Source organism: Sinohyriopsis cumingii, chromosome 6 (genome assembly GCF_028554795.1).
Source record: "Sinohyriopsis cumingii isolate HCF-2022 chromosome 6, ASM2855479v2, whole genome shotgun sequence".
Lineage (NCBI taxonomy): Eukaryota > Metazoa > Mollusca > Bivalvia > Unionida > Unionidae > Sinohyriopsis > Sinohyriopsis cumingii.
This window is the reverse complement of record NC_142966.1, coordinates 58,486,654-58,502,082: the sequence shown is the minus strand read 5'-3', so window position 1 is coordinate 58,502,082 and position 15,429 is coordinate 58,486,654. Positions and strand designations below refer to the sequence as shown.

General features: G+C 34.2%; 1 protein-coding gene across 1 annotated transcript in view; it reads right to left on the bottom strand.

Annotated features, from left to right (window-relative positions):
• LOC149797030 (uncharacterized) overlaps positions 1-15,429 on the bottom strand; it is a 316,734-nt gene that overhangs the window by 54,333 nt on the left and 246,972 nt on the right. Inside the window, exons 64-69 of the mRNA XM_089960698.1 lie at positions 12,117-12,290; positions 11,555-11,653; positions 9,061-9,155; positions 5,916-6,066; positions 1,492-1,609; positions 507-711 (exon numbers count right to left, since the gene is read on the bottom strand). Coding sequence (XP_089816824.1) covers positions 507-711; positions 1,492-1,609; positions 5,916-6,066; positions 9,061-9,155; positions 11,555-11,653; positions 12,117-12,290 — 842 coding nt within the window. The remainder of the gene's footprint in view (positions 1-506; positions 712-1,491; positions 1,610-5,915; positions 6,067-9,060; positions 9,156-11,554; positions 11,654-12,116; positions 12,291-15,429) is intronic.

The following is a 15,429-nucleotide window of genomic DNA, read 5'->3' as shown; positions in this document are numbered from 1 at the left end:
AACAAATAGGGGCCAATTCTTTTGGCAATTTCTGGAAAATAAAGTGGGATCAATGCCTGACCCAATGATATAAGTGAGTTTGCAAGTAATTGAGTGAGAAGTGTACTTTTAACACATTATTGGCTATATCATGCCAAGAAAATGGTCTCTGAGTACCTTTCCCAATGACACACTGAGGCAACTGACCCAGACTGGCCTGTGCAGTTAATGAACTTGCAACCCTTGGATTATGTGTCCAATGCTCTACCAACTGTGGCTCCATGGTATCTATCTATTATTTCTTTTATAAATTGATTTCAAGGATTTCTGTAAGTTCAAGCAATCCTCCAATCTATTTCACAAAAATACATGGAAGCAAGAGAGATAAAAATGAATGCATGGCTGTTACGATACACAACTCAGACATATGAATTGTTTTATTAATTTTTAGTTTTTAGTTTTGATTGTAATAATATAAGATTAAATTTAAACTATCTATAAAATCTGGGCTTTTGTGATTAAAATACCATTTGTATCCCCACTTCACACAGTCATCACGAATCAGAGATGGTGGCATCATATCAGGGTGGTCTTTTGTTGGAATGTCAGCACGACAATAGATGATTGCCACATCTGTTGACATTTCATTACTCAACTCATCCAGTGCCACAAGGCTGTTCTGGAGTTGGAAGTCAAAGTCTGCAACCTGTCGACTGTCACTTGGCATTCTTTCTGCAAAATACACAAGGCAACGTATAACTAGAACCTAAATAATTTTTCAAGCCCTTGATAAAAAAAAGCAGGGCTAAGACAGGGCTATTGACTTGTTTTAAAAGTGAGAGAAAGATAGAAAAAGGAAATTTTGTTAAGAAAAACACTACTTGACTTACGTTCATAAACAAGAACAAAGATGTTCCTACTGGCACACTAGCTTCACTTTAGAGCATGTTTCTTTTATCTTCTTAAACATCCATCTTTTTTTTCTACTCAGAGGAATAACAGAACAACTACAGTGACAGAGTGCAACTCAGCTTTAATGTTTAAGCAAACAGGATGTCCCTACCTGTAACATCAATGATGGATCTTAAAACATCATGTCTGAGCACTTGCTTCTAAACCCAGACAGTGTGGGCTTAATGCTTTTGATAGTGCCATTAATTTTGTATTGTGATTATTGCTCCTGTTTCTACGATGTACAAAAACTATACAGCCATTTTTTTCCTGTCAACAATCACATTAAATGCCCTACTGCCTAATAATATGTTTTACTATATATAAATGCTTACGAGCCTGGTCAATCTGAAAACTGCATAATGCCAGATCTGCTATCCCATAATGCACTGGAAGATCTTGGTCAATGCAGTTTGTTAGGAGTAATCAGTAAAACAAACAACACAGACCTTGATCTGCCAGCACATTACATCATGTCAGATTAGGGTCTAAGTTGACTGCAGTGGGACTGGATTTATAAGTGAATGTAAATGGTAAGTACAATGGTTTGATTATACTTACCATGAAGCTGTCTCATTGAGGTCCAGTGGAAGTACTTGTGGCACTGTAAAATGGGGGCATTGTGATCAACAGCAAGTCTGACTAGATCAGCCTTAAACATCCAAGGATCTTTGGTTCCCTTTAATGAAAATGAAATAAACAATCATAAAGTCATCTACATAAACATTTAAATCTAGTTATTACATAAAACTGCTCATAAGGTGTTTTAAACATTCATAGAGAGATAAGTTAATTAGGCATTATACACAGTTTTCTAACTTCTATAGGCAATTGTATTTTTATTATTTTTATTAGCTCAGAAGGTACTCAACAGTTTTCTAATTCAACAGGCACCATACACTTTCCTAACTTGAATAGACATTAGTAACATATTTCTTTTTTATTATAATTTCCAGCAATCTGACTGGTCCAAAATTTCCTTGGTCCATATAAATAAATGAAATGCAATGAAGTCAGCATATTGGAAATTAAGGCTCCGCCTGTGTAATAAAGAAATATGATGTACAATCATACATGTGAACCATGCTGCCCGATGGGTTTTCCTCCCAAGATGAGGGGTGTTACCCTCCTTCCTGTCACTTGCTGAAATTTCCCATGTACTCAAAAATTATTATTTAAAAATGATTCCTTCATTCCAATGTAGTATATTTCCAGTAATGTCTTCTTTTAATCATGTGACCAAGAACTGTTTAAAATGTTAGCATGACACTTTAATTGCTAACTGGACAGACCATCACCTAAAATTATTAATCATGGAATTATACTATGTGTGGTCAGAAGTAATTTGTAAAGGAGTAAAGACGTTTAATTTAATGGATTATAACTGGCTTGCAAAACAGCTCACTGACAACCAGTATAAACAATTAGGATCATTTGGATTCTTTCAGCTGAGATGCTTTGGCTTTGAACAACATTCCATCTATATTTTAAAGTTTGTGGAGATGGATTATATTATGAGTGATCAGAAATAATTCTAAAGTAATTAAAGATATTAATGGATTATGGGTGGATTAGTTTCATTAAAGAGCATACAATTGGTCGGTTTGGTATTTGAAGGTTGGCTACCGTATTTCATGTTATTTTTTGTACCCTTTAATTTTTTGTACACCATCAAGCCATACAAATAATAAATAACTAATTCTATCATATTTTTTCGTTACACAAAATTTAATATTTTTTTGGTCATCCTATTATTTTTTGTACATAAAATGATCTTCTGTGAAGATTTACTTTTGCCAATGTGATAAAAAAAAGTATGGCCCTTTAAATTTTACAGCCTAGAATAAGAGATAAAATCATTGTTTTAGTTGCATTTTTATTTTTTATTTATCCATTATTTTTATTTCATTTTGTTGAAACTGAAGACAGGTTCCCATTTGAAACAGATTCAAAAATATACCAAAGTTCGATTGAGGTACATCAGATGACCAGGGTATTGTTTTGCTAAGCAAGTTATGAGTAATGTCTAACTTTGGGCATGTTCTTAACTGAGGCACAAGTCGTCAATTCATTTTCAAAGCGTATTTAATTAGCCATGTGGCACAGTGACAATGGATCTCATAATTACAACCAAAACGATTTATTTATTCAGGTTTTAATTGCCAATGGAATATAATAGTGCCCTTGTAGTGTTTACATAAAGAATTACATAACTGACAGATAAAGTACTGAACAATAAAGATTATTTTCTTATTTCTCTCTCACTCTCTCTCTCTCACTCTCTCATAATAACAACAGATTTTTCTTGAGCAGAATGAGACCGATTTTGTACATTAGTTTTGTACCTTAGGTTGTCGAGTGTCGTGTGTTCCACAGGCCTTGTCAGGTATGATCCCTTTATTTTTCGTACATGGTAATTACCACAAAATGATAATTATTTATTTGACATATAATTTTTCATACATTGAAATTAATAATTATTTTTTTGTGTATGAAAAATAACATGAAATAAGGTATATCTAAACATGCATTATCTCCCAATGCTAGAAATGCCAAAATTTAATAACCATGAAATTTAATTATGGATGGAAACAGGAATTTCATTGGTTGGAATCCAAGTAAAAGAGATATAAATATACATCCTGTAAAGTCCATTTTAAGAAGAACTTCCCAAATTTGACCTGCATAACACCGATCTTGAGAAGTTCTGGCAGGCAGTCAGCAACCTGACCTGAATCTACTCACAGGCAGGAAATAATTTAATCTTCTTTGTGGACATGGAAGAGTTGTACTAATATTGCCACGTTTCAATTTAGACACAGAAAGAACATTTGCTATTCCGACAAGAATTCAGATTGACTCCAGAGGAAACCTGGATCTAGCAATGACAAATCATCTCCCACTGTATGTGTTAAATATTATCCATAATGAAACGACAGTATGAAAGGCAAGTAATTACTGCAAAAGGACTGACATGATGAGAAAAATGTGCATATCTTGATGCAGTAAAAGTAAATTTGTTCAGTCATTTTTGTAAATTTGCATGCTAAACATTGGGCTGATTAAAATCCTTCCGAGTCAAAATTCTTGACCAAATTTAGCAAATCTCATGATCTGTTCTAAGTTGATGTTTCTGTTCTGCAACATGAATGTACAAAAAAAGGCAGTAAATGATGATTATTATTTGTGAATTATAAACAAAAATAAATTGTCTTAAAACCAATTATTATATACTCATTTCTTTCTCCATTATGCTAACACTGTCAAAATCGTGGAGTATTTCTCCATACTGCACTGCTTCATACTGCGTGGCAAACATGTCTAAAAATAGCATCATATTTTAGGAACTGCTTTTATAGTAAACAAAAAATGTACGCTCATGTAACAAATGCTGGAGCTTTGATTTATTAGATTGTCCACTGATGAACGATGCAAGCTATTCGATAAAAGTAGAGATGATGAAGTTGATGATACGAATGAGTTCATAAAAGAAATTTTCAAGCAAGCAAACAACTAAAAGTGCTATCTGCAATGTCCAAGGTATTAAGATAACAAACATAACAACATGCAGTATCATTCTGGTCATTTAAACATTTATTTAGGAAAAATAAGTTCATATTGATTTGCAAGTTAAATGATTCAGACAATGAGCTATGCTCTCTAGAATCTATAAAAAAGAAAGGCATGTAAAAGCCCAGAGCTATCCCACTGCTCCCAGAGACATCCCATGTTAGAAGTCTGTTCAGCACTTTATTTAAAAAATAAATGCAACTGAAGGAGAAGGGTTTAGTAGAAAAGCAAGAGCCTCAGAACCAATAAGTCAAGATGAAAAAGAAACCTTTTTTCACTCATTACAGTTTTCCCAGTTTTACTTTCAATTTAGAAGATGATTAGATTTATAGTACAAGTTATACAGGTCATGTAGTTGGTATCCTTCCAACAAAGAGCGTACTAATGATAAGGCATATAAAATATGTCATCTAACTTACGGCTGGGAAAAAAACAATGCCAATAAATGTACTTTTCATTCTGCATCTTGAATTTCCTCAAAATGTACTTTCTTATTTATTTTTGCTAATCAAAATGACATGGGTTCCAATAATCCATCCACATCAATTCTGACTGTTTCCAACAGAAATCATATTCCAACACAGAACTTACAGCACTCCAAAAATGAAATGAATTTGATATTCCCATGCAAACATTATTTATTCCTGCATCTTCTTCAGAATTTCATTTAAAAAAGAATTTATATTATTTTTTCCACCTTAGGTTCCCAAATTATCAATGACAGAAATGTATGTGAAACTTGCATCAAATCCAGTCCCTGCAGTCACATGTACATCACATGGAACTGACCCAGCTAATAACTCAAGCCTATCTCAACTAGAAAAGATGAATTTAGTTGGATTGACAGAAAAACAAAATCTCTCCATTCCAGAACAACTGGATAATTTGTTTTCACAATATGACTATAAATTTCAATTTTAAGCTGACCAAAATGAGATTTATTTTTTAAAACAAATGAGTGAGTTCACGATACAATCAGTTCAAATGCTGCTGGGCAAAAATATATGTATGAATACTGTTATTTGTTTAATTATGGTTGTGCATTTATATTGCAATGTAGCAGAAATTAAAATAGTTTGTTTCTTGTAGTGTGGTCTTTTTATTTTTCAGCCCAAGGTAGAAATGCAAAATGAGTAAATAAAAGAAGGCTACTACATTTGCATGGGAAAATATGAACTCATTTTTACTGAGCTATACTGCACTCCTACCATCAAGCATTACAGCTTCGAAAAAGTCCTTCATATTTTCAAGGATTTCTATAAGTTGAAGCAATTTGATGTTAGAAAGTAATTCATGAAGAAAAAGTTGCATCTATCAGAACATCATAATTACATGAAGCCATTAATTTCCTTCTTCACCAGGTACACCATTTCATTCAAGGATATATGTGAGAGAGACAGACACAAAAAAATTACCTCTTTTGTGACACAGTCTGGGCAGGGCACAAGGAAGTCATAGGATACTCCCTTGAAAGATTCCTCGATTATGCTTTCAAAAACCTCGTAAATCATGAAAAGGATGTTCTCTGGTCGTGGCCCTTGGGCAAGGACTACCAGCTCACAGTCACTAGAATTACAAAACAGTGTATCCATTTATAAATAAAATCAGGGTATTTCTGAAATATGAAGCATCTTTGATGGGCATATTAACACATCTAAAATGACATTAATCCAGTACACACAAAATAAACAACAACACAAACAAAATGCAGTTTGAAACAAAAATAATTATCGAACAATTAATTAATTATTATATAAAAAAAATTTATCAAATAAGATTCCATTAACCTAAACAAAATTATCTACTGTTATTGTTATTATTGATACATATTTGTACACATTGTATTTATTTACAGGTAAAAAAATCTGTATGAAAAAATAATTTCCCATTAATTACTTGAACTCTATTGCTAAAACAAAAAAAATGTCACATTGTCTAAAATTCCCAACTGTATTCCCCTCTGCCCTCAGCTCAACTGATTTCAGCTTGGTTTGCTGTTAAGTGTGACAACATTCCAGAATGATCTAGCATCCATTACTGTAGAAGTGTATTGACTTAACAGACATTTTGAATAAAAACAACATTAGTTTGTGCTGCATGTAGTCACTTGTGAATGAAGAGAGAATAAAGTGCTTATATAAATATTTTGTTCTAAATGAATATCAGCACAAAAAATACAGATCTACCAATTATACTATCTCCAACATGGAAGTAACATGGAAGTATTATAAGGAACTCTGTGAGTACTACTCACTCAAAATTTCTTCCTAGTATGTTACAAGCTAAAAGGTTATCACATACTTCTAAAGTGAAAATTACCATGGGAAAACGTGCAAGAATGTGAGAGAAAGAAGAATATTAATAAATAATCTTATGTTAAGTGTTTAGGCTCGAATAAACAGTAACACAGGAAACAGTGAAAACAACAAGCTTTAAAAAAATATAAGAATTTATTTCCCTGGAAAAAATTCTGTAAAAATGAAAAAAATATGAACTTACAGTTTTAAGAATCAAGTCCAAAAATAATCCAATAATAATCCATGAATAAAATTTTAGAGGTCCTAGTAACAAAATGTTCTAATGATTTGAAGCTCAAGTCTCTACGAAGAATCCAGGATGGAAGACGATGACATATGCTGTAACCTGTAGTGTTGAAGTCTACAGTTCCTTGTAGAAACAAGAAATACCCCTCCAGTTTTGGAAATCTGAATAAATTTTTTATAAGAGCTGTCTTTCTTCAGGAATTTATTATGAGCAACGTATTTTCCAGGAAAAAAGAATTAATCCTTTTGACTCGAAGTAATTTGAAATAACTCCAAATGACACAACATTTTCCAGTTAAAGAAAAATCCCAACTGTGTTTACTTCTCTAATACAATGGTTTAAAACTTGAATTTTACATCCCCGATAAAGGTCACATGGTCATGTTTACATATATAATGCCATCATGATCTTGACAATAACCAATCATTTTAAAACAAAAACAGAATTTATTTACATGGTTGCTATTAATTTTGAATCAAGGTCAGGATCTAGGTGAACACCTGGTGTTTACTAAAATGAACAGTCAAGGTCAAACTATTTTCTAAAAAAGTATTAAGTTCCTAACAAACAGAACTACATTATTTTGACATATAATGAAATTTAAAACAAAAAAAAAGATTTTAAAACTTACAAACAATTAAATCTGATATAATTAAATCAAATGTACATAACAATAAGTTATCCCATTTCTTGGGGTACAGAAATGTACACTGAACATAACTTAATTTGAACTTTTGCTTTACTGATTGATAAAGTAGAAATATGAATTCTAAATCACATAAGATTATACTAAGAGATAAGAAGCATATAGCATATCAAAGAACTGCAATTTACTTTTGAAGTGTGATTACAACTATCAACATTCTTTTTCTTCCTCTGTATCTATCAGTGATCATACTTATTGCAGGTGAAGCCATTAGTCATTTAGATGTTTTAAATTTCCACCAAATCACTGATGATGTCATAATTCGTTGCAAATTCTCTACACTATAACTTTATCATTAGCGAGGTCTTTGTTCTAGTGACACCTTACTTTTCCATATATATACTAGGGGCAGATATTACTTGCTCCAACTTTTTTTAAAATCTAATAACTAGTGAGCTAGGCAAAAGAATTTTGTAAGAAGAATGAAAATGGGGTTTTAAATAAATATCTGACCATCAAATATGCAGGAAAACAATGTAATTAATTCTGCATAAAACCGAACTTAAAATAAAACTGCTTTAAGATTTATACTGTGGTAAATTTGCAGATAATTACATAGTATTTGGATTTCAAGGTTGAAAACCTCCATATTAAGCATAATACTAATCTATTGTACAAGTTTACCTGGTCTGCCTGATCAAAGCCATAATACTGACCTATTGTACAAGTTTACCTGGTCTGCCTGATCAAAGCCATAATACTGATCTATTGTACAAGTTTACCTGGTCTGCCTGATCAAAGCCATAATACTGATCTGTTGTACAAATTTACCTGGTCTGCCTGATCAAAGCCATAATACTGACCTATTGTACAAGTTTACCTGGTCTGCCTGATCAAAGCCATAATACTGATCTATTGTACAAGTTTACCTGGTCTGCCTGATCAAAGCCATAATACTGATCTGTTGTACAAATTTACCTGGTCTGCCCGATCAAAGCCATAATACTGATCTATTGTACAAGTTTACCTGGTCTGCCTGATCAAAGTCATAATACTGATCTATTGTACAAGTTTACCTGGTCTGCCTGATCAAAGCCATAATACTGATCTATTGTACAAGTTTACCTGGTCTGCCTGATCAAAGCCATAATACTGATCTGTTGTACAAGTTTACATGGTCTGCCTGATCAAAGCCATAATACTGATCTATTGTACAAGTTTACCTGGTCTGTCTGATCAAAGCCAAAATACTGACCTATTGTACAAGTTTACCTGGTCTGCCTGATCAAAGCCATAATACTGATCTATTGTACAAGTTTACCTGGTCTGCCTGATCAAAGCCAAAATACTGACCTACTGTACAAGTTTACCTGGTCTGCCTGATCAAAGCCAAATGCTGGTTTTTCTTCAACAGGGATCCTCTTTTCCAAACTTTCTGACCCTCAGTGAAACTCAAAAGACGCACCTAAAATATACAACATTTTCATAAGATATATAAATACTTTCAAATTACTCAGCATGACATATTTCTGGCTTGAAGCTTTAGCATATAGCCAGATATAAATCTATCAGAATGCTCACAAAAAGTTTTACTTACAAGCATCAGTGCATTTTACTTGGAGTTTGGAAATAAGAATAAATCTTTAATAATATTTTTCCAAAGCTTCTGGATCCAAAAATACCTGATACAAGGTGTACTGCAAAAAGGAAGAGCCATTGAAAATTTAAAATGCTGAGCCATGACATTGATCTTGTAGGCAATATATAATTGTACCAAATTTCATCCTTTAATCTTATATGGCTTTCAAGTTATGGAGCAGAGGAAATGGTGAGACGAAAACATAAAGTACTGAGCTGTGACCTTGACCCTAATAATAGGATACCCAATATGATTCATGAGTCACCTTGAGATGATGTAAAAGTATACCAATCTTCGTCCTTTAATCTCAAACAGCTTTAAAGTTACAGAGCTGAAAGGAATGGGTAATCAAACACTGAAAATACTGGATTTTGACCTTGACCTTGAAAATAGGGCCATCAATGCCAGCAGACAGCAAGATATGCATATGGCTGTCAGTTATGTGCCAGCAGACTATATGTGTAGACCTGACCTGCTGTTTATCATGTGCCAGAAGATTGCAAGATATGTCTAAATGATGATAACCTGTGAGTTATATGCCAGAAGAACAATGATCACTGTTATTTATGTGCCAGAAGATTGCAAGATACACCTAAACAATGATCTCTGGTCAGTTATGTGTCTGAAGATTGCATGATATGTGTAGACCCTTATCTACTGGTACATTATACAACAACAAAAACCTAAAAGTGAATACTGCTCACAAATATATGTCATATTACATGACCAAATAGGGTACTAGATTTGAAAGAAAAAAATGGACTCATGTTAACATTCAGAAATGTCTCCATTAGTGTTTCTATGACATTTCCAATGATAAAGTTATATATGATTGTTAATAACCTTATTTCAACCACTGATTTACAAAAAGTATTATTATCAAACCAGTACCTAGCTAACTGAAAAAATTATTATCCGAAAGTATAAAGCCAACAGACAAATTATTACTCACTAGTTACCTGGCCAAATGACAATTATCCAATAGCTACTTACCTAATTGACAATTTACTGTCTGAAATCTACATGGCTAACTGACAAATTATTATCCAATTGATACATCATTAATGATCAAATTGTTATCCAACTGTCACAGAGATAACATACAAAATGTTATCCAATTGCTACACTGCTAATTCACAATTTATTATTCAATAGCTACACCAGTAATTGACAAATTATTATTCAATAGCCACATATGCAATTGAGAAATTATTATCAAACCACATGCAGCCAGCTTACAAAAAACTGTACAGTAGGCAATTTAAAACAGTTTGAAGACAGTGTGCTTGTGTAATAAGTTTTTGAAAGAAGACTGTCAAGATTGCTAGCTTGGGAAACTTTATTTAAACCAATAATAAGGAACTGAAACCAATGATAAGGAACTTGACCACTGAAAGCTCATTTCTCATTGACATAAGTGAAAACATAACCTTTCTAAAACAATGTAGGGTCTCAAGGTCAACAATGCTACTGTCATAATGTGTGTGTGTGGTTTGGATTTTTAACGTAGCTTTAACAATTTTTCAGTCATATCGCTACGATGTCTGCAGTGTGCCAGTTTATAGTGATGTCTAGCACTGGGGCATCATGCTGCAGACATGTAGCATGATGTCCCACCCAGTCACATTATCCTGACACCAGACTGACCAGTCCTAACACTAACTTCTTAATGCTGAGCACCAAGTGAGGCATCTGTTAGTACCATTTTTTTAAGTCTTTGGTATGACTCGGCCTGGGATCGAACCCACAACCTCCCGCATCCGAGGTGGACGCTCTAACCATTAGGCCACCGGAGCAATTCCCAGAGAAGGCACTTTTACTGTGGAGTAGTCACCCACAGATACAATTTAGAATTATGTATTATTTTCATATGAACTTTTTGAGTAATGAGAGTACACTGGGATATACTAGGAAAAAAACCTGCCTTACCTGGATACCAGGCATGTTTAAAGAGTAGAGCATTCAGAAACTTGAAACAAGATATGAAACTTATTTTTGTATCTACATTATGGAAATTTGTCAGTCTAGTAGAGGAAGTTAAGACAAATTTGAATGTTCTTGTGCCTATAGCTTTAATCAAAATAATGTTATAAACTGTACAAGTTTAGTGACCCTGAGCTTAAGTCTGAGTTTTGATAATACAGGGCCAAGTTTTTATCTAAAAATTCATGTGATTTTGCAATATTAGGCTTTGTTGACACCCTCATCACAAGTACATAACTCACCTGGGCTCTGTTGAATAATCCAGAAGGAAGGTAAGTGAATTTGTAGACCATTTTGGTCTCCCTTACATCACTTCTACCTTTGACTGAAGGCCAGTCCAGCTGAAAATATAACAAAGCACTATATGTACTTGCTTATAACTGCAAACAACACAGACACAAACCTGTCAGCACATAATACACTGGCATATAAGGGTCCATCTTGTTTGTTTTATTGATTACAAACTACACATACCCAGATCAGTTAGTACATTATACCACATCAGATCTGTGTCTATGAAGTTTGCAGTTGGACTTGACTTATAAACAAGTATATACGGTATTTGCATTTTTATAACATTTCAATCAGAATCATGGAATCAATTGCCAGAAGGCTGTCCAGATTTAAAATGGAACCAATGTTTCACCTGCAGAAAATCAGTAATAGTATTCAAGCATTGACGATTTATATGCAGAATTTAATATGAAGTGCTAAGTTTTAATTTACACAAATTCTTTTTAATTCTGTGATGTTAGGCTGACAGACAAACAGAAGGACAGACAAGTTAAGCAGAAAGCAACTCACATTATCGGGCTCTTCTTGAGGCAGTAGGCATGGCACCATATTGACAGACTCTGTAGGGATTGCAAAGGTCAGGTCAAAGTCTTCTGTAAGATTTAGCAGCCACTGATGGAGATCTGCTTCATAATCTTTCCAGACAATGGGTATATCCTTGTGATACAATCTCCCATTATTTTTCTGGGGAAAAAGAGATTAAATGATAAATAACAATAGTAATAATAATACTTCTTTAATGAGGGTAACTCAGTAAAACCAATTTTTTCTAGTAAAAGATGTTTTTTCAATAATACTTATCTGATCTTAATACCTTGGTAGAACTACTACTACCATGCAAATCCAGCCATCCCAGGCTAAAACGTATTAGCTAAAAGGCTAAAAGTAATCTGCCTACCTAGATGTCAGTTAGATAGAGTTATCTCCCATACATGGATTGGGACCAAATCCAGTGAATACTTCAGTTACTACTGGAGCAGAAGGCACACTTTCAATATGGATGTAACTGAGGGAAGGCTGGGAGGGTGTATGTATATTACGATTGTTTTAGTATAATTGAAGAAACATATTTTATTAGAAAAAATTTGGTTTCTTCTTCAAATATGTTACTCAAACATAATTACTTTGAAGAATAGGTAAGAGGTGGAGGGAATTACATCTCTGTACTATGGAGAAGACATCCCTAATCCTCCATAAGTCACGGACCAGATTCAAAACATACAATTTTTCCCTCCACAAATCCAGTGGAAGTCATGAAATGGTTAAATAACCCAGGAAGGTAACTTGGTGCACCATGGCTAAAGATTCCAACAGATCAATCCTTTCGGGATGCAAGATTTGAGATAAAATCTGGAGAAAACAGACTCAGATCTCCATCCCACAGCATGGATAATGTCAGTTACAGAATAGTTTCACTCAAATGCAATGCTTGTGCAACAGCCATCACTTCATGATCTGAGATGAGAAGGAAATTCATTTGTCCTGGACTTATTTTCTGACATACAGACTGAATAACCCACTTTATCTAGACAAAAGTGCCTGTGCTGATATATCATCCTGTCTCTCAATGTCCTTTTTAAGTACCAGTTTAGAGCTTGTACTGGGTCCTGTAGATGACCTTGAGCTGAAGTATCCAGAGTAGACATGATTTCACTACAAAAGTCTGATTACTAATGAATAGGGGCCTGTTATTGGCATTGAAAGCAGGGCTTGTCATGAGTAATTCTAACCCATCTTGTCAAAACTGCAGGTAGTTCAGGTCAACTGTTAGAGCATGTATTTCCACCTGCCATTCAGTAAAATGCAGTGAGCGAGCAGGTCTGATATGTGATGTGAACCAAACAGGCTCCCATGCATGTCAGATGAGATTCAGGGTCAGAGAAAGTAAGCTGTTGTCCACTTATTGAAAGGCTGCCATAGATACTAGATGCATCATTGCTCCCACAGTCATGATGTTACAAATCAACTGATTGGTATCCAAATGGAAACGTGTCTGGGGCTTGAAGAACTGCCACGAACAATTTGAGGGATGGCATCTGTGAGAAAAAGTGTTAATATACTCTTGGGACTTGTAACCAACAATGTAAGTAGTCCAACATGTCAGTAACTTTGGAAGCAATTGATTTTTCCTTTGACAATAATCAGCCTGAAATCAGAACTGTAGACCAGGCAGGTGTTGTAGAGGAATAAGGAGGATAGAACTCAGGTGGAAGTGGGCTGAAAACTTCTTCAGTCAATGCATTATAGTTAGATTGAATGATGATGGGGGGACTTAAGAGCCAGTTTTTGTCAGTTTTGGATTAAGGCAGTGAATCTGATGTAAAATGTGCTACCTGCAAAATATAGTTGGAGAAGAATGTAAAGGATGGTGGCTCACTACACTTGCAGCACATTACGAGTTTGATCCCATTACTTCCTGAGTGTTGCTAAGTAGAGGCAAAGACTTGAGGATGAGTGAAGAAGCATCTTTAGGAAAATGAGGCACAAAGTTGGAGATTTTATGCCGGAAGTCTACTGGTACTATGTCAGTTAGATTGATCCATAAAAGTGACGATATAAATGGTGTCATCCATAGAGAGTTCCTAGTGGCACTAGCAGACAGGTAAGTGATCACACTGAAACGTCAGAAACTTTGTTGTCTATGAAAGAAAGAATAGAAAAGTTCAAAATTTAAAGATAGAATATACTTCCCTTTGAAGATGAAACTTGGTCTAGGTATACAACTTCCAAACTGCTGGTATGATTTTGCGAGGCCACTCTGTAGACAGCATGCTACTCAGCAGAAGAAGTAGTAACTGACAATTTCAAGGGATTTGGCTACAATCTTGGTATTAATATCAATGGGAGATCACTCTACCTAACTACCACCTATGTGGGCAGATAACTTTAAGCTTCTTAGCTAAAAGGTTTTAATCTGGGAGGGTTGGTTTTGTGAGGTAGTCATATTTCTCCTAAGGTATTATGATCAGGTAACATATCTGAAGAAGAATAGTTTTTCTTCTTTCAGTCAAACTGATCTTGGCCTCTGACCTTTTAACCTGAAATTGATAGGCTTCTTCCTTTTTAAAAGTAATAGCCATCCATAAAGTTTGTTAACTGAAAATGATGGAAAACTCAACTAATTGTTTCAGAAGCTGAATTGGCAGATGACAGATAGACATTATAACATAACACACTCTGCCTCATGGTGGGCATACAAAATCTTGAACCAAAACATGCAAATCAGTATAAGTTACTGAGTAATGGAATTTATGGCAGGACTGAGGTTTCTTCCATGCTATATTTCAAGCTTTAATAGAAAAAACACAACAGATCATGCAACTGTATCAGCAGATATACAAAACCTGTTCAGTATAAATATATTTAAAGCCAATCAATATCAAGTTGTTGACAAACATGAATCAATCATAAGTGACTTTTGATACTGCATTTTTCACAGTATGGATGCATCTCTTGGATTAGTGTAGACAGGGAACATGTACATCTCAAAGGAATTTTAAATTAGATATGTTCAAGCAATGGACCTATTGACTATGTACCACCCATCAGCAGAACAAATTCAAGAGTTTCTTAATAAAATTTACTTATGCTCAGCTACTGCTTTGGTTCTTAGTAAAAACTTGGCAATAATCAGGTGAAAATCAGTAATCTTATTGTAATGAGAATCTGCACAGATTTCATTGTGAAATCTATGAAAGTATCTGAGTGTTCTCTGTTCACAGTACCTGCATTTGGATAATTAGCTGGTTTGGATTGGTTTGGAGCACAGCAGCACAAGCAGGTTATTTAGTACTGAGGGAGGTGGAGTAAAGTGCTTTGCCTA